This window comes from Arvicanthis niloticus, chromosome 14, assembly GCF_011762505.2.
Source record: "Arvicanthis niloticus isolate mArvNil1 chromosome 14, mArvNil1.pat.X, whole genome shotgun sequence".
Lineage (NCBI taxonomy): Eukaryota > Metazoa > Chordata > Mammalia > Rodentia > Muridae > Arvicanthis > Arvicanthis niloticus.
The window spans coordinates 48,362,724-48,383,043 of NC_047671.1; the positions used below are offsets into that span (position 1 = coordinate 48,362,724).

Here is a 20,320-nt window from a genome sequence, read left to right on the forward strand (position 1 = left end):
TTTTCAGATTTAGCCATACATCAAAATTATGTAAGACCTACCCAGATCAGTTAATGGGCCAACTAACTGTGGCATGGGGCCAGACTGTCCATGTTGGTTATCCTTGCATCTAAGGATTCTAAGGTGATGCTGCCAGAGGATGGCTTATAAGCCACAGCCATCTTGTTCTGTACCTCCTTCTCACTGAGTATCTCTGCAGGCTGTTGGGTACCAGCACACAGCAAGTACTGACTCCCTGTCCTTCACTGCCTACATTTCTACCCCTTGGTGTACTGGCATCTTTTCACTGCTGGCATTCCTGCTGTTTGTACAACCGTTCTGGTCTGAGTCACCACTCCAGATACCTTCTCCACTCTGCAGTCTTCTCTGGGAGCAGCCAGCATGGATCTCAGCAGTAGAGCTTCTGCACCCTCTGGCTTCCCAAGTTTACCAGTAAGGTCCTCTGGAAGACTATCAGGAGAGGAAGTATAGGGCCCAAGCATGTATTCTAGTTCCTTGAAGTCATTTTCTTTTAGCTGTGTCCCTTGACATAGGATTCTGTCCCTTTGGTGGCTCTAACTCTCCTCACTTCTGGGTTCTGATACTACACTAGCTATCTGTCTCACTGAAGTAACAAAATACCTGACAAAAGAAATGAAAAGAAGGAAGGGAGGGAGGGAGAGAGGGAAAGAGAGACAGAGGGTGGAAGATGAAGAGGGAGGGGGAAGATGAGGAAGGAGGAAGATAGGGAATGTAGGAAAGAGGAAGGAAGGAAGACAAGGAGGAAGGAGAGGAGGGAGGGTTTATTCTGGCTCATATTTGATTATATAGTCTATCTATTGTAGCAGGGGAATCATGGAGGCAGGAGCCTGAGGCAGCTGGTGTCATTACATCTGAGTCAGGAAGCAGAGAATAATGTATACTAACACTCAGCTCAGTTTCTCCTTTTCATTCAATCAGATCCCAGCCCATGCAATGACCCCTCCCACACCCCAGGATGGATATTCCTATCTCAATTAACCTAAACTATATAACAGCTTCTAGAGAGTACCTGGATGCATGTCTTCTAGGCTGTTTTAGATCTTGTTAAGTTGATCATCAGTACCAACCATCACAGGTACTGCTGTCCATCCTGTCCCCTCAGCCCTGTGGTGACTGGTTGGTGGTCACTTTGTCTTGTACTATTGAATGTGATTTTTCTGCTGTAACACCATTATAAAGAACCTGCCCTTAAATTATGCTGCTTTAATTATATCAAAGTCTCTTCTTAGGACTGCAAACATTCCCTTGGACAGACACCTCTACCTTCCTCTCTCTGTGAATGGCATCATCCCTTTTCCCTGAAGACATGACTTGTACACAGGGCAAGTAGAAGCAGCAGGGTAGTATTTAACACAACCACTTTGTCCCTCTTCCAAGCATTTTTGACAATATCCACGGAGCCACCAGCTGCCTTCAGTTTATAAAGAGTATTTGTGGTACCATGGAGGCATGTCTGTGAGAAGCACACAGCTTCCTTGTGAAGGGAGCTAGGAGACACTGGAAGAGAAGCTAATGAGTTAATGACTAAGATCCCACATTTTAGAATGATTTTTCTTTACAAATTGTTTTGCTTTTTGCCATAATGGCAGTTAAATTAACACAGAGTCAGAAGCTGCAGAGGAATTCCTGAGGCTAAATTATTCCCTGGTGAAGACTTGAGACTGCAATTAGTTTCTAACCTAATTAGTGTAGTTCCAGTTGGCTCTACCCAGAGAAACAACATGGTAGGTGGCTTCCTCTGGGGAAACATGTACATCTGTTGGGCTGCCTTTGTACAAATACCTTAAAGCCTATCTTGTAATGGCGTGTTTCTATGGATTCCATTATACTTCATTATTTACATTTAATCTAGTATTAGATATTTCATTTCACTTTTAAAGTTGTCTTAACATTTTTATTCTGGGCTTCTTGGTGTCACATCAGTGACAAGTGTGAAGAAGGAACTTAACAGTGCAGAGCATGCACCTGTCACTGAGCAAATCAATGCTTGAAAATTGTTGGCAAGGGCAAAGGGCGAGGTTCAAAGTGTCAGGTGCCAGGCTGGCAGTGGTGATAGGTGCCTATAACCCCAGCACTTGGGAAGTGGAAACAGGACGATGAAGATATTCTCAGCTACAGAGATATAGAATTTAATGTCAGCCTGGGCAGCATGAGATCCTGCCTCAAAATATCAAAATAACAAAATCAAGAACTCACGTATTGCTTGTCATATTGCTTGTCAACATGGATGTGTTCTGAGAAATATACCGATCAGTGGTACCACATGTGATGTGCAATGTCACTAGGTAATATAATCTGGGACCATCAGATTGCCACAGATGCTACTCCTTGTGGCTCATTGTCTATGAATTATACCAGCAACTGATATTTATTAACTACTTAAAGTAAGTTAAAGTAAACCATGTAATTTATTGTTATCTTATCCCTTATCTCATCTACATTAAACATAGGTATTTGTTTTCTTTGTTTGAAACAGGACATTCTATACAGGTCTGGTTTTCCTGAAATTCACTTTATAGACCAGGCTGGCCTTGAACTCCCAGAGATCCATCTGCCTCTGCTTCTCCACTGATTGATGGGATTAAAGGTGTGTGCCACCAAGCCTGGCTGAAGATAGGCATCATCCATTATCAGTTCACAGACAAGGTTTAGGTCAGAAAGAGTAAATAACGTGACCAGCTTTGCATTGGAAAATGGCAGAGCCAAGGCTTGACCTCTCGATAGAGACAGAAGCTACTCAGTTCCTTCATTCTCCACCCTTTCCTGAAATTTGGGAAACATTGGGTTTCAGATTTTCTGTCCATGATTACTGAGGGCTCCCCGTTTTAGAATAGCATACTATGAGAACTGTTCTGTCAATACCAGCATCCTAGTCTTGTTATGTCACACACAGTGAATGATCAGTAAAAGAACTGGATATGCTCAGATTCATCTACCCTCTCTATGATCGAGAAGCATGCACTTGAGACTGGCTGGCTGAGCAACCTCAGGGAGATAGAAAACGCTGCATTGGTAACCAAATAAAGTTCCTCTGAAAGTAGTCCAGCCCTCCCTTTACCACATAATTTGTACTGGCTTCAGCAAGGGCACAGGGCTTTGCAAAGTCCATCACTGTCAGACCTGCATAGGCAATGTGCCAGTGTGGAGATGATTCAGGCTTAGCACCAAGAGGTTTACAATGAGCTAAACCATGATTTTATTTTCATGGAAATCCGGTAGCCTCATGCCCTCTGTCACTGCACATGGTGATTCTCAGACTTTATCAAGGTCAGAGTTACCTCTGAGGTTTGGTAAAGCAGATTCTGCTGGGTACCTTCAGCAGAAAGGTCTGGGGTAGGTGCCTGTGAAGGTGAGCCTCTGCACACACAGAGAGCTATGACTGTTCTAGTATACCTGTGTAACTGAGACCAGATGAAGCCTCTGGAAGATCCTACAGAGCTTTAGATCTGTTTAATACAGGGAAGGGAGGTGGAAACAAGATCCTGGGACCAATATTCTGTCCAAGGAAGCATCTGCCTCTTAGATTCACAGAATTTCTTTTTAAAAAGAACTTTAATATAATTTAGTTTACCCAAGGTAGACTGAATCTACTTAAGACATCCCCATCATGTATATATATATATATGTGTGTGTGTGTGTGTGTGTGTGTGTATGTGTATATATATATATATGTATATGTATATATATGTATATATATATGTATGTGTATATATATATACACACACACACACACATATATATACACACATATACGTGTGTGTGTGTGTGTGTGTGTGTGTGTGTGTAAGATGAGGAAAAAATTATTCCAAATTAACCCTAAGTGAAAAAAAAGGTACTGTACAATTTCTTCATAGTCCCCTCAGGGGTACAAAAATGACAAGAGTCCCTTTCCCCAGATTCTGAACATCCACATACCCACAAAATAGTGTGCCAGAAGGCATCTGAGGACAGCTAACTCAGATAAAACCCATTCATTCAGACTCTTAATTATAAACCCTGAAGCTTGAAGCATGCACTGTACTGTCAAGGCAAATTTGGGAAATTATTTTAGATGACTGAATCAGATTAGCAAGTCTACAGAAAAGACTCAGATACTTTATATATTTTAGTTTGTAACAGGGAAAAGAAAAGAATATATGTGAGGTAAAGCGTTTTCCCACTGTGATTCCCATATTCCTGGAAACCAGGGATGTGGTGGGCATCCTGCCAGTGCCCGCTAGCCCCTCCCATTCCTCTCTGCTGATAGGCTGTAGGGATCCAAATGTTGCTGACTGGCCTGGTGCATGGTAAAGAAAGGCTGCTGGGTCACCAAGTGAGATGGCCGCCTGGAGCCATTTTTATATTATAGAAATGACGACCAGCTAATAACCAAAGATATTTACCCATAAAATTCAGACAGGTCCAACCAGGCAGGAAGGTACACCCTAAACAAGGGAAGCTCAGCAGGATTTCCAATTAGGGAGTGAGATTTTGTGTAGGAAAATGGAAAAAGGAGACAGGAGAAAAGATGGCTTGGAGAAAGACAGTAGGCCACATCAGTAATCTTCTCTAGCCATGTCAAGACAATATGATCACTTGCTCAAGGGGCTGTAGCCTTTACAGCTCCAGAAGCTCACAGAAGCAGAGGAAAGTTTCAGATGTGTCCCAGATATAGCAGGGAATAAGGGGAAATCACCAGAAAAAGGCTGCTCTGTGTGCAAGTTATTTCCCCACTTTTTGCAGGCAAAAGTCTGCAGAGACACCATCTGCCTGCATATAGGCAAGTGGTAGAATCTTCAATCTAACAGAGAGATGTTTCTCTACAGAAGGCCTGTGCAGCCAGAGGAAAATTCCTCTCTCCGAATCTACAATTCAAAATGTGGCTAACAACAACACTTTGGGAAAATCACAGTTGTACATTCTGGTGTAATTATCTTGGCATACAACAAAATTGAGGATGAAATTCTCCTTTAAAATGCCATTGACAAACACTTGTCTAGTGTCTATGATTCATCTTGTGAATCATCTGTTCTCAACTAATAGCAGTTATGCACATGCTCACTAGGTAGCCCACGGGATTTGGAAGTTTTAATTTTTTGTCAGAAATAGGAGTGTCTACCCAAGGTCTTGGGTTGAGGTGTTCAGCCCTCCCTTCAGGATTGGATTCTAAGCAGGGAGTTGCTGAGGCAAGGCGAGCAAAACAATGAGGGACATTTTCCCACAAAGCTGAAGTGTATACCAGGACTGCAGGACCAGAGAGAGCAGGCTGTGTGTGCAGAGGGAGGGCGGGCTCCAGAATAATATTAACAGCAACACTGCTCACAGTGGAAATGTAGGAGTTCAGTATGAAGAGCAATCTCCCTAATGTTCACACCACCTTTCTGTGATGGCAAAGTCACTTTATTTTTCAGATGTAGAAAACTCAGAGAGAGAGAGAGAGAGAGAGAGAGAGAGAGAGAGAGAGAGAGAGAGAGAGAGAGAGAGAGCCACTTTCCTCTTGTCCTTCAAACCTGTCTCCTTTAGTCTCTGTGGGTTTTCTTCACAGAACTCATTTATTTTTTCCAGTCTCTATTTATTTCCTGTGGAATGTAAAACCTATAGAATCAGAAATGGCCTTGTTTGCTTTGATTTCAGGGGAGGGTGGACTGGTATTGAACCCAGCACCTAGTGAAGGCTAAGCATACTCTGCTGCTCTTTCTGTCCCTTCTTTACATGCTCTTCCTCTCTGTTTGTAAATTACTGTATTTTCATGAGTAGGAAAACCTGTCCACAGTAGGTACTCAACTGATGTTGGCTGAGTGTGTGTTGGACAAATGAATAGAAGCCAAGGAAAAGCATCGAGGTGTCTCTGTAAGCAAGTCTCCCCTAAACCTCATCAGAGAGCAACAGATCCAAATGCAGGAAAGTCTGGAGTGCTTCTGAGAAGCCACTCTACCCAGAAGCAGGCTACATCCATCCTCTCTAGACCCTGCTGGCCCACGGCTTGCTGGCCCTAGTACATGAGGCCAGCTGACCCTGGCAGACAGACTCTGTTCTGTATTTAGCATGTGCACATCTTTCAAGTCGAAGGAAACAACTAGGAAATGCATATGGTGTACTGTGGTTAAGAGTAAAGATGAGAAAATTAGTCTTACTTGTACAGTCACTGGCCAGTGAGTTATTTGGGGGGAAGGGAGTAAGAACCACTAAGATAGCCAGAACACCTAGGCCAGCCTCTGCCATTGGTGTGATTGTCCCCTGAAGGCTTTTTAAATCTTGCTTTTCTCCCTCTTCCTGAGCAGTCTGAAGGAAGACGTGCCTAGGAGTTTCTAACTGGGGGCATTAATCTGTGTGTACTGTGTTACTCAGTATTTGTCCGCTTCCCTTTAAAAACATCGCTGTCTTCTTATCAGCACTGGGCAGACACCAGCTCTCTTGATCATTGTGGAAGGATTGGGTTTACTCTGGGAGCCATCTGAAAGCACCTACTGTATAACTTGCATGCTTGGATGTGCACTGATCTCCTGTTTCCACAAGGCCCCGGGATTGAGGGTAGGCGCGTCCAGGGGCAATCCATATTGGTGCCAGAATGAAAACCTAAGGGATCTTACTTTCCATTCCAGTGGTTGAACCATCCTCCTTGTTGGCTTCAATCGTTAGCCCCAGATTTTATGTTGTTTCTTATTGTCTTGGAATCTCATTATGAGATATTTTCTTTAGGATTCTAAAATCTGAGATACAGTACCCTGCCACAAGCTAGAATGTTTCCATGTGTTTCTATCTCTCCAAGTATCTCAGCTCCTCACAGCACTAGACGATAAAACCACAGGCCTTGCATTAGTTAACTACTGCTGTTTATTAGACCACTCTTAAACTTAATGGTTTAACCCACCATGACACATGATTTATCACAAACCGACAAGCAGCTCTGCTGTAGGTCTTTGCCTAGACTAATTCATGTGCCTGTATTCAAATGACTGGTGGCCAGGGCTGGGGTTGGATGAGACACTGGGCTTCTTTCTGAGATAGGCTGTGATGTCCAAGGTTAGACCCACTGCTGTACATGATAGCTAGGTCTTAGGATCATGACATACAGAGCTACGAGGTATTTTGGCCAAGGCTTGGGAGTCATTCTGAGCCAATTTTACCACATCCTATGGGGCACCTGGCATAGCCAGATTCCAGACTCTTAGCTTTTAAGAAGGGCAGCATAAATACCAGCCCTCATTTAATCTAGCAAAGGCCTACAGGTAGAGGGGTGAGGAGTGAAGCAGGTTAAACTGTCAAGTTTAACATGGGTTACATGCAGATAGTCTTCTTCTTTTTGAAAAGAAGTTAAAAATTTGTACTTTAAAAAGTATATGTCAATAGATTTTTATCTTATGTTCTGACAGATCTTATTGCCTCCAAGCTTTGGCAGTCAAATCAGGCTGTTAAAAATCCCAGTGGATGTTTGTGTCTGTAAGTTTTCATCCAGCTTGGTGAAACACCGAGAAGCCTCACTCAGGCCATATGGTAAAGTATGCTTAATTTCGTAAGAGACACTCGAGGTTTTCTTCCCAAGTGAACATGCTACCCTGTGTTCCCACCAGCAGCGAGCGGAAGCTGCTGCCTCTGCCATCCTCACTGACAGCGTTTGTTCTGGGATGCTGGCTGTGTTGACGAGTGCAGTATCTTTGGCTTTCATCTCCCTGTGACATATGATGGAAACATGGTTCCATTTGCTTATTAGCTATCTGACTGTTCGTCTTTGGGGAGGTATCTTTTCAGATTTCTTGTCCATATTTTAGTTGTGTTTGCCATTTACTTACCCTTGAGTTTTATGAGATCTTTGTGTGTCTTGGATACCAGTCCTTTATCAGATACATGTTTCACAAATTTTTTTTCTACTCTGTAATTTATCCCTTTGTTCTCTTAGCTTTATTAGTTTTTTATAAGTTTTAGTTTAAAGGAAGTTGCAGCAACAATGTTTTCATTCATATATCACGCCTTTGGGAGAAGTTGTCACCACAGCCAAGGTCATCTAGGCCTCACAACTTTGTGTTTTATGTTCAGAAATACAATCCACTAGAAGTTAATGTATGTGAAAGTAGAAGATTTATGTCAGGATAATGTTTTGTTTTTAATGTCCATGCCCAGAATGAAATATAGATTTTTAAATATAGACTTTCTTGGCTTTAAAGAGTGGCTAATTGCCTCCCCCAACCAGACAATTTCCCTACATCACACCTGTCCATAGGCTGCGTCAGTCCATGTTGGATTAACTGGACTTCCTTGTCCTATCCACCTAGATCTTCCCTAGCACCTGCCTAGCTCATACTTTCTCTGACTCTCTTTTCTCATTACTTCCATCTGATGGATGTGACCAGATACTCAGATTACACTGATTCTAAAACCTCGAGCTGCAAGTCCCATGCAGCTCTGCCCATGTCCCAGTCTACCCTTCTTTGTCTAAGTGTAAATTCAGGAAGGGCAAGAATTCTGCTCTTCTGGTTTACCCTAAGCAGCTTTACAGAGATCTAGGCACAAAATAGGCTCAACAAGATTTGCTGACATTTGCAGACGAGCTAGACTTTGGAGCTAGATTATCAACTGCCCTTTGGCCCTTGGGAGAAACCTGGCTACTGCAGGAAGCTAGGTGAGGAGCTGCCCAAGCAGCCATGTCCTAGAATGAGTAGACGACTGGCAAAGCTGACTTGGCCATCCAAGTTTGCTCACACAAACAAGAGGCCTCCATGTCCTGAGCTAGCTGTGGCATCTGAGTAACAGATTATGAGTAATAAACATGTTTCTTTCATTATGATTTCTACATAGTCATGATGATCAATCAGCATGTTAGGAAAAAACGGTGGGGGTGGGGATGAGTGAACTAAAAACAGCAGGTAGTTTCCTGGTGACTTGATCCTTACATTATACTTAATCAATAGGCAGAGGAATGATAATCTCCGCCCCCACACCAGCCACATTTTTGTTTCCATCTGCATCACATGTTTCTAAACAGCTCAGAAGAACAAGGCTGGAAGTGAAGGGTAGACTGTGACCCAGCCCAAGCACCACATTACAGTGTGCCAACAGACATCCGAGAGCCAGTTTACTCAAGGGAAGCAGTGACTTCCGTTTGTCAGGACTACTTAACTGCTATCTGTGGTCCACCCAGGCCATTCTAGGCTGAAAAGCTGTGAAGGCAAGAATCAAGGACATGTTTTGAGCTTAGCAAATGGCCAATGAACGTGCTGCAGAGTTTCTAAAGACTTTGGCATAGCCTTCACAGAGGGAAGAGAAAGCCAGGTACCCTGCTGGCAGGTCCACTGCATCTTCTTCCTAACCTCCAGATCCTCAGGAATGAGCCAGTGACTCGCTCAGCCTGGGGACAGCAGTCTTGTGGGAGATAGAGCCAGAGTTGTACTCCAATCTCTTCCAAAGACAAGCAGGTCCAACTATTCCTGATGTCACCTTCCATTCACTGAAAAGCCCTGAATCTAAACTAGGAAATCAATCAGTCAACCAATCAATGAATAACTCTGGATTTCATGCTAAATGATCACAATAAATGATAAAAACTAAATCTCACATACAGATACCCTCAAGATATTCCAAGGCCCCTCCTCCAGCCCATCTTACAAGACATATCCCCTTTGCATTTAGCTGCTAAACTATCTCTTGGTACATGCTGTACTCAGTGGTGACTCAGGAGCCGAAGCTACTAGCTGCTAGAAACAAAGATTAAAGACCACTGGTTGGTGTCGGTTGGGAAAATCAGATAGAGTTTCAGCTTTGCTCATACCACACAAGGAATAGCTGTAACATACGCTAGGTTCACCGATTTAAACAAAAAGGAGCTGAGAGGACCAAAGAGGGAGTAGGGTAGGAGGAAGAAGCAGGGAGAGAAGTGGTATTGTAGGGGTTGGTAGGGGTGAAAGAGGAGTTTAATGGCTGGAGAAGCATGTGCACAAGAGCTCGAGAAGGCAGAAAGCAAGTCCAGCTATGGAGAAGCAGAGGTGACTGTATACAAGCTGGAGAAATTCAACTGCTCTATGCTCTGGAGACACTGGCCAACTTCTTGGTGAACACACACACTATGCACGAGACAGAACGCCAGCAATTAGACTTCCTGGATGCCGTCCGTGACTTAAGCTCTCCACAACCAAGAAGAGCCCTACCTTGCTTGGTTTTAGATTTCACCTCAGGCTGTAGCTACATGTTTATTATAAACACTTTACAAGTCCGCTTTGCAGTTGTTTTTCTTCTTAAGCATTTAATAACTCTTAGTTTGTTCTAAAACCAACATTGGGCCCATTTTGTGGATGGCACATACATCTGAAGTGGAGGGGGACCTTGGGATGCTATCACAGAACACCATGCTGAGGGACAGGGAAAAGGTGCTGCTGTCCTGTGTCATCCTGAAATTGGTGTCTAACCAAGAGAAATAACTGCTTGCAGATAGCCTGGGGCTGAGGCTCAATCTGTTTTCACCGGAGAAAAGCAAAGTCAACAGCTTCCTGACTCCTCTACAGCTGGCAGCTGAGCGTCCAACTGCTCTGGTCAAATCTCACATTCTTTCTGAAAAGACCCTAGCTGACAGGATTTATGGGGTGGTCTAAGAAGCATGCTGGGCAATGCGCGCTGAAATCACAAGACAGAGCTTTCTGGCCCTGGTTGAATAGTTTCTGGGGAGGATTGGACAACTACCCCTAATATTTTATCTTGGCTACAAATGCTCAAAGCCCCGGATGGAATAAAAAATGAAATGGCTCTTTCCTTTTATAGTCTCTAGCGAAAGGTCACAATTTCACTTAGGTTTGATAACAAGAAGACACACAGGGCTGCTCCATACCAAGCACTCCTCTGTATGGAGGCAGACACAGAAGTGGCATCAAACATTGCCAGCATTGTCAGGGGATGGAAAACTGAGACAACATGAATGAGCAAAACGGACTCAGTTACTCATCTGCTAAGTTCCTTGATGTTGCAACACTGAAGAAAATCAGCTTTTCACGTAGCTAGCGCAGGCAACAGCATCAGCAAAGCCATCTCAGCAGAACAGCACTGCACAGATCAAGGCTAAGAAGCAGTATGTTAAGACGCTCCTTTGTGCTGATGATGCTTAAGAAAGAACCACAACAAATCAGGCAAGTTCCAAGCTCAGGGAGAAGGTGGAAATCATGTTCATGGAACAATAACCCAAAGTCAGGCTGAGCCGCAGAAATTCTGGTAGGACAGATGTTGGAGGCCAGTGGGCAGGAGACGTGGGCTATCGTACTTACAGTGAATTGGGCCGAGTAGGCTTGACTACATCCAGGTTTGAGTCGCTGGAATTCATATTGGGCTGCAGGCTGCTGCTAGAGTTAAGGATGCTGTTTGCACTCGAGGAGACTGATTCCAAACTGGAGTTGATGATGCTGTTCCTCTGCTCCTCTGAAGAGAAAAATGACAAGAAGGCCCATATGAATGTTAATAGAATAGGGAGAGGTTGCTCCCAGACATACACCAGTTTACAAATATGGAGACTAACTTAAAATATCAGACGCTTTGAAAAAGCACAGAGGAGCCAGGCACAGTAGCACGTGCTTGTATTCTTAATATTCAGAAAGTAGAGGCAGGAGAATTAGGAGTTCAGTGCCGACTTGGCAAAAACAAACATGCCAACCATACAATAAAAAATGGGTCATAGGAAAGGATACAATTTAAGAGTGGCAATGTGTGTGGGGGGAGGGGTAGATCTTTGCTTTAAAACAAAGGCTCTTTCTTGTGTTGAAGGGATGTAACCCCACTGTTAGCATAAGTCAGGTTCCTTCCTTCTCAGACACTAACATATCACTTCACCTTAACTTGTGCCTTCTTTTGGTCCACAGGTGATAAGGACCCAGAGAGGCCCTCATAAACTGCTTGACATACTTTCTTCTAAAACCTCTGCCTCTACCATTGCCTGACTGCTTAGGTCAAATCTACAGCACATCAACACAGAATATCAATTTAGTCATCAATTTCCAGGCTAACTTGCTGGCTACACCCTAGAAACATCGGTCTACTTCTGGAGTCACACATCTGAGGTTTAGCCAAAAGGTAACTCAAGGTAATAAACAGAGATGTAAGAGCTGCACAACTGTCTGCCAATGCAATACAAAAAATTGAACCCACAGTCCAAGCCACACAGGAAATTACTAATTATTACCAATTCAGAAAACGGGAACCTGAAGTATCTCCAAAAGTTTGCTTGGGATTGCCAATGTGACCTCAGGGACATCCATCCCATGGGACCTCAGATTCTTCTTCAGCTTAAGACTTTTTTACTTTGTGTTTATGGTTGCTTTGCCTGTATGCGAGCCTGTACCTCACACGCACGCCCTGATAGATTCCTCCAATCCCATGTGTGTGCTTGAAAATTGAACCCAAGCTCTCAATGAGAGCAGCCCGTGCTTGTATCCACTGAACAGTTGATGCAGCCTCAGATGTGGATAAATCTGTGAAATGGGGAGAATGAGGACCGCCCTGAATAGCTCATGTGCTGTCCTGGGGATCAAGCGGGATCATACACAGGAATGTGTTTTATAAACATTGGAATACTGCTCAAAGAGAAGAACTTTCTGTTTCTTCTCATCTTAAAAGCCTTGGACACAAGACTTGACAGATGTGGAGGAATGATGCAGCTAAATGGCATGGGGACCATGGTGGGGCAGCATGTGACAGACCTGGAATGTCTGTCCCTTCCCTCATTTTCAACACACTGGAGTGGAATCAACTGATTTTGTTGGCAATTACTTCATTTGTCGAGAAATAAGTAGGTCAATTCTTCTGGAACCTTCACATATGAGTGAGAGGCATGCTCTATCTCCAAGGGACAGACAGACATGCTCGTTTACAGAGGAACATTTGAACTCAGGTCTCTTTTAGTCAATTAAGGCATGGAATCATAAAAAAACCCTCTATCCCTTGGGGGCTGGAGAGGTGGCTCAGTGGTGAGGGAAGGGAAGGGGAGGGGCAGAGGGTGGAGAGGGAGAGGAGAAGAGAGGAGGGAAGGGAGGAGTGCAGGAGGAGGAGGACTAACAGGGCTGGTGAGTAGGGACTTACTACCAAGAAGAAAAAGAACTCTTGCACTGTCGTACACTAGTGACCACTGAGGAAGCAGATTCACACTGCAGCAGAAGGGGTATAAGCCTCATCACCCCAAAACCACAGAGGAGACAGCTGAGAACTTCTAAGGAGAAAGTTTTCTGATACGCCGACAGTCTTGACAGTAAGTGGGAAGGTGGACAGGAAAGTAAAGATTGCTCCAGAGAAAGAGCAGCGAAGTAAAAAGTAAACTGGATGTTTCAGCGGTTCTGCCAAAGACACCAGGACAAACTTGAGGGCATTTGGAATAAATTAGGGAATAAAGAGAAAATGACTTAGTCTGTGGGCAAATGAGCACCTGCTCCTGAGAGTGTAGACAAAGGGTAGAAGCCGTCCATCCTCAGGACGAAAAGGAACCACCCTCCACATAGGGAGCTGGACTCCTGAGTCCAGGATGACTCAGGCCAGCTCTGGCAGCCCTGTCAGAGGCTAGAATTGGGCCATCTAGCTTGCTAGAGGAAAGGGGGTTACATGCTAGTGAACTTCAAATGAGAGCAGCCACCAGTTATGAGTCACACTCTCAGGGGTGCTCCTCGGCTGGCCAGAGTTGGTAAGAATGCTCTCCCTCCTCACATTTGTTGTCAGCGAATGCCTGTGTATCAGTCACCAAAAGCCAGAGGACAGGGATGAGGAAATAGGGTAAACTGCCAGTTACAAATATGAATCAGAATTGTGCTGGATGTCTTCATAAAAATCTATTTTAAAGCACTGAGAGTAGATGTAGACTTGGTCCTTAATGACACAAACTACTCAAGTGTAAGCATAAGCTATCTGGCTACACAGTGTCTATTAAAATGACCTGTGAGGTCAGAGGTCACCTACTTTTCTGATGAATAGGCCATGCATTCTACACACCAAAAGCTCATGGATAGCCACACATTAAGCAAGAGAATAATATGCAATCAAACTTTCTTCTGCTGGAATGAAGAGAGGTAGTTTTGTGGAACTGAATTTTGCAGGTGCTTCAGGCAGGGACCTTGAAACCAAAGCACTGGAGACTGTGGGCAGCATTTATGTTTTCTGTACAAATCAGGAGCGGAAAACACAAGTATGCAACCAAATCACTGCAACTAAAAATGGAAAGCCACAGAATAATTTTGGTGATGTTGTACTTGTTCTGGGGTTGCCATGGAAATGAGGAAGCTAAGCTCCTGCACTCTTCATATTTACTAAGTGAGTCCAATTCACTCTAATGGCAACTCCATCCAACACAGGAGGCGGGGTCTGTTTATCACAGAGCCAAGCCCAACGCACAGGTCTTGGCAGGCTTGAACTCGTGTGGCCGTCTGAATACAGAGAACTGAAGGGTAAACATGAAACACAGATCCCTGTCACTTCACAGGACATTTCCCTCTCTACAGCAGCCTGCCAAAATTTGGGCTAACATGTTATTTTTCCACAACATCAAAAAACCAGAGGACCTAAGACTCTGCACAGAGACAAATCTCCCAACCTCACCCCTTTTCACACTCAAACATGAGGAGAAAAGGGAGTTACCAGATAGCAGCTTTGCAAAGACCCAGAATTTTACACAGGGTACAGGGAGGCACAAGCAAAACCCCCAGAGGCATTCTCGTGCTATAGCTGGGAGAGAGGGACACTCTCCTCTGCTCGTTAGAGTTTTGCAATGAAGTCTGCAATGCATCATCTTGACAAGATAGGATGATAATAGCATGGCAGCTTAATGAATTTTGCAATAAAAATGATGAATGCACAGCAGTTTCTGAATTTGCCATCTCTGGGAAACACCCAAGTCCATGGGAAGAGCTTAGACCTAGACTTCGTGACTGTGCAGTGCAGATCCTTTTTTGCACTATAGCTTTCATTCCTGATAACAGAGCACACCACGATAGAAGAAAAGCCAAGGTGGCTGATTTCCTGCTCATTTGGTCAGGCCCCTATGAGAAGAATAATGGTATAAACAGTCTGTGCAATATGTTTAGGTAAACACTATCTTGCACAATGACTGATGGAGCAAACAAGGGTTTGATGAGTGAGAAAGAGTATGGCCAGTGTATGCTCACACACCTTCTGTGGTGCTCATAATAACTTTTGCCTTTGCAAAGGAAGAAAGATGTCAATAGAGGTGGATTGTGTGGAGACTGGAGGAGGTACAGTGGCTGGCCGAGGAGTGAACTGATTCATAGGAATGAGGCATGGAGGTACAGTAGAAAAGCCTGGTCCAGAGGCTCTGTCCTCCCAGACTGAAAGCTGCAGAGTCTCCACTTAATGGCTGTGCTGGGAACTGAAGGATCAGAGGTAAGTGGACTCTCCCCATAGCCAACTTTGCTGCCTACCCTGCTGTGGACTGCTTGTGAGAAACTATGTATTACTTATTTTTATATCATGAATCATTATAAATTGGCTTGAGACAGTAAATAGGTGACACAATTGGAAAACTCTGTAGTAAGAAGACATCAATGCATAGTAAATAGGCATTCCTCTTCAATAAAGAAAATATATAAAAGCAAATGAATATACATACATACATACATATATACATACATACACAGAGTCAGACACACATACAGAGACACATATACACATACATGCAGAATGAAAGAGAGAGAGAATAGTTGTCTTTTAACAGAAAGACACCCCACACCTAATGTTCCATTATCTGCTTCACTCTCGTAATGATAGCACACAGATGTAAGCCTATAATATCCTTTAGCCTATAATACCCTTTGCTATATTTAACTACTTATCTAAAACTTTCCTTATTGTCATTTGTCTTCTACACATCAGTTTTAATGGCAACATCAACTATTTGGTTTTCAGCCACACACAGAAACCACACATAATTAAACAAAGAGCCACATTACACGTTCTGGAGCCTCTGTGACAACAGGAATCCATGTGGACAAACACGTCATCTGCCAAAGCAAACACGTGTGTCCAGAGCACTCAAGATCTCCAAAGGCAACCTGAGAAATGGCATAGGCTGCAGCTTTGACTGCTCAGAGAAAGACATTACATAAGCCTCCAACTGTGTGAATTCCCAGCCATTTTTTTTTTCAACAAGGAAGACACTTATGTATGAGAAATACATAAGCAAAATTCTTAGTTTCTCACTGAGCCTGTCTGGGAGAAGGTCCAGAATGTATTAGCTGAACTAAAAGAATTAATCAGAGCTATAATCCCAGCAACTAGTTAACATGATCCATATGAAACAATGCCCAAGAATCCATTCCTGTCCCTAATCCACCCACCAACTTGAACAACATCTGCCAAGGTTTCTAATGTGTTTGTACTTGAGCATTAAGGGAGCTGTTTCTGGAAGCAGGGCAGCCACATTTCCCATGCTGGAGGCCTCTCTTTTGGAATCTGCAGGACCAAAAGGGAACTATATTCCTTTGCAATGGTACGGTGACACTGTGGCCTGGTGATAATTATCATAATCACAGACAACAGTTATTAGGTGCTTACTGTGTTCTAGGCCTCATGTCAAGAACTTTACAGGCACCAGCTCATTTAATTATGGTAATTAGCCTCCAGGACAGCCATTATTAACAATCAGTTTTACAGATGAGAAAATAGAAGTACAGAAAGGCAGAGTACTGTCCTCCAGGTGTCAGAACTACTCACCCTGACTATAGGGCCTCTCCTCCCAGTCAGCATGTCAGCCCCTTTAACTCCCTTCCAGGAAGTTCAAGGGGTAGCCTGGTAATTACAAAGCATCAGCACTGTTTTTGGTCTACCTCGAGTTATTGTAGCAACCAGAGTCTGGATCTTCTGCCCCTAACAGTGCTGGAGAAGATGAAGCATCCATATTGTTACTAGGCTCCACACAATGTAATGCACACCAATGTCTAGGAACTATTATTTCAAGAAGCTCACTTCAACATCTTTGTGTAAATACTAAAAACTGGGGAGAAGATCACTCTTTGTTGTCAATCTGTAGCCTCCTGGAAGAAATCACAGAGGTGTTCCAGGCTCTCTCTGGTCTTTCTGGCTCTACTTTCTATAGCTGTCCTGAAAAAGTACAGCTTGGTGTTACTACCCTTCACTGAGATATACCAGTTCTCTGTTTCTGCTTTGCAGTTACCAATGTGGAGACCTGGGGGTTAAACAGTAATCCCCCTTGCTCTCCTCCGTCTGGTAGCACAGTTGAAAAACCTCCTTCCATCTGTTCAGAGGCGATCACAGATCACAACTGAGAGTGAGAGAGCGCCTTGGCCCAGTATGTTAAACCATCACTAAATGCTTACTGCTTTTAGCAGTGCTGGTTGGTGCTGGGTCAGGAGGGAAGGCTGCCACCTGGCTATAGACTGTCAGTTTGCATATTAAAGAACTCATTCAATATGGCTCAACTGCCCCTGAAGTATCCCTGGAAGCTAGCACAGATGGCTTTTACTGCTTCTGGATCTCAGCTAAGCAAGGTTTTTCACTTCCATGGCTCAAAAACTGATGAAGGTCCCCTTGCAATGATAAAATGGCATAGCAAAGGGAGAACATCTGGGTGACAAACTCTAGCTCTCTGCTTAAAGTCTCCAGTCTCGGTTTATCTGCCTATAAACTGCAGCTCAGTGTCTACCTCATAGGATTACCACTTAGGGGGAATGAGAAGAAATAACGATGGGCTTAGAACATTACTTGAGCTATAATTGCTTTTATCATTGTTACTGAGTGAGCCTCAGATAGAGTTTGGTCTCAAGGGTTCTTTATTAAATGTAACCATTTATTCTTCCATACTGGATCCCCAGTCTAATGCAATTTAATTTCCAGATTCATGAGAAGAACTGCAAATACTTGGTCTTCCAGTATTCCAGGGCATAACAGTTGCTCCTAACCAAATCATGTCTCCCAGGATTTCCTCCACACACTGAAACTGGAAATTTGGGTCATGAATGATTAATAGTGTAGCTCTGGGGAGCAGTGATTGGGTACACATTTCTTACTTTGATTTTATTTTACTGGATGACCCTGAGTGCAACATTGAAACACACATATTATTTCCCTCCAGCTGGAAAATAGGGCCATTGCCTTTGTCCAGATAGGAACCTCAATCCCTTTGCTATCTTTCTGAAAATTCCCCCTTACAGAAAATACTCCTTGACCAACCACAGACCACTCTGATAGCTAGTCCTTATCCTCCTCACTACAACATCCAGTGCTTTTCTGATGGTTTGTATGAGTTGTTGCAACGGCTTCTAAATCTCACCACACCCCTTGTTCTAGAGCTTTCATCTCAGTCTATTCCCATGTCATCCCTAGCCTCACTTCTACCATGTACTGCCTAAGCCTTCAGATTGACCCAATTCTCTACCTACATGACAGCAGTAGAAACTTCCTGGCTCCTCATCCTGCAAAGAGGCCACTGTCATAAATGCAGCTTCACATTTAGGATAAAGAAAACTCAAGTTGGAGAAGACTTCACTCATTTCAAAAAAAGAGGACCTAAGTCACCTGTGGGTGGGATGGGTGGGTGTGTTATTGGTCCACTCATGCAGAAGGAAAAACTCCTCCTGGAAAATGAGATGCATGTCTATGAGCTCCATCTAGCACTCAGGACACTTCCGTGAATCCAAAGTGAAGATGCAAAGGCAGGACCAGACTGATGAACTCTTAATGTGACCTTCAAAACTGTCCTTTCAGTAAAGGAGGCCAATGATGATGACACAGGGCCTCACACACTGGTACAGATTTACCTCTAAGAAAAAGAAATTGGGTCTCGACTTCTGTAGACCAAGACCCTAAAGTTGAAAATAACAACTAGAACCTCAGAGGATGGGTCCTGAATCTTCCTGCCAAGCATCTCACCTGCAGATAGCAGAAGGGCTGTCCAAGCAGGTGCTGCAGAGAAGAAACAGGAGCATACCAGGGCTCCAAAGAGGTCAGAGACACAGAGAGACAAAAGAGATGTGCTCCCCCATGCGGGACTTGCCCAGTGTGAAACAAAGGAGAGGTATGCATGCATGTGCATATACTGTATGTTCATGTTCACCTAGCACAAGCCTTCAAACAGCATAGGCTCTGTGACAGACAGGTGTCACAACAAACCTCATATGTCAGATGAACAATGAATGTCCACTGTCAACATCTGAGCTCAATTCTAGCTAAGTGCACAAATTAGGAGGGAAGATTGGAGTGGATCAAAACTGAGAGGGAGCCAGGTCTGTAGACTTGGCATTTTCCACAGGTGGTCCACAAGTAATTCTGAGATGGAATGAGGAAGAATACTTTTAACTAGTAGCTAGGAACTTATCTTACTGTATAGCACAGGATAATGTAATGTGTACCTCAAAATTCATGTGTTCAGACACTTCAGATACCAGAGTTGAGACTGTGCAAACAAGTGAGTTGTTTTTTGTTTTAAGATCAATTTAAAATGTGTTAAACAAGCAGCATACACAAATAACGTGGTTGTGGCCCATACAGTAAGAGGAGGTTGGTGTACGTGGTTGACATTTGGGAGGCACTGAGCTAGGTTTGTGAGGAGGACGAACTTGAAGGATGTCATTCTAAGGAAATACACAAATTGCTTTCATGGATTGCTGGTATACTCCTGACCTGTGCTCCACAGGTTGCTTTGACAAAGTGTTCTGCCTTTGTCAATAATCTGAACAAAAAGGAGGGTGAAGTGTATGCAAACTATAGTGCACTGTCACCGATTGGTGACAGCAACAACAAAACCTGATCACATCAAAGCTTCCCATCTCCTGGTCCACAGCTCCTTGTACCTTCTACTCCGAAGCCCCTGCATAGCTTTCCACAGCAGCTTGAGACGATTGCATTTCTCAGAAGAAAGTAAGTGCCCAAATACATTTATTTACTATAAAATACACGTAACTTTACATTAACACACGCCACCCAAACAACTCACATAGAGATACAGGTACACATATTTACATGCACATGCAGACTTTTCTGTTGAAATGCCTTTTATAAGAAGCTAGGCCCTCTGCTAAAATCCAAGCAGCTGGAGATTGCAATCCTATTTCCTGTCACTGGGAGGAAGCTGTATTGCTTCATCGTCTGCACCCAGGACACAGCAGCCTGTTCTACGGCTTAGATAGGCCTACTTTCACACGTCCTTAACTTTCGGCTTCTGCCTCCTGTGATAAACACTAATCTCAGGCAAAGATCTAATTGATTTCTGCCTCTCCTCCCCTCAGTGCTATAAAGTATGCTTCAGGACCAGATTCCAAGGCTGCTGTCACTCTAGGCTGACCACGGCCCAGCACTACCTGAAGCCTGGGGAAAACGACCGACACAGCCTGCCTTGTCC

The 20,320-nt window shown here is 43.7% G+C and overlaps 1 protein-coding gene across 4 annotated transcripts in view; it reads right to left on the minus strand.

Moving 5' to 3' along the window:
* The window catches only part of Arhgap26 (Rho GTPase activating protein 26), a 387,815-nt gene that overhangs the window by 62,076 nt on the left and 305,419 nt on the right, over positions 1–20,320 (minus strand). For all 4 annotated transcript variants that reach the window (XM_034518108.2, XM_076912737.1, XM_076912736.1 and 1 more), the window contains exon 20: positions 11,244–11,394. In XM_034518108.2, coding sequence (XP_034373999.1) covers positions 11,244–11,394 — 151 coding nt within the window. The remainder of the gene's footprint in view (positions 1–11,243; positions 11,395–20,320) is intronic.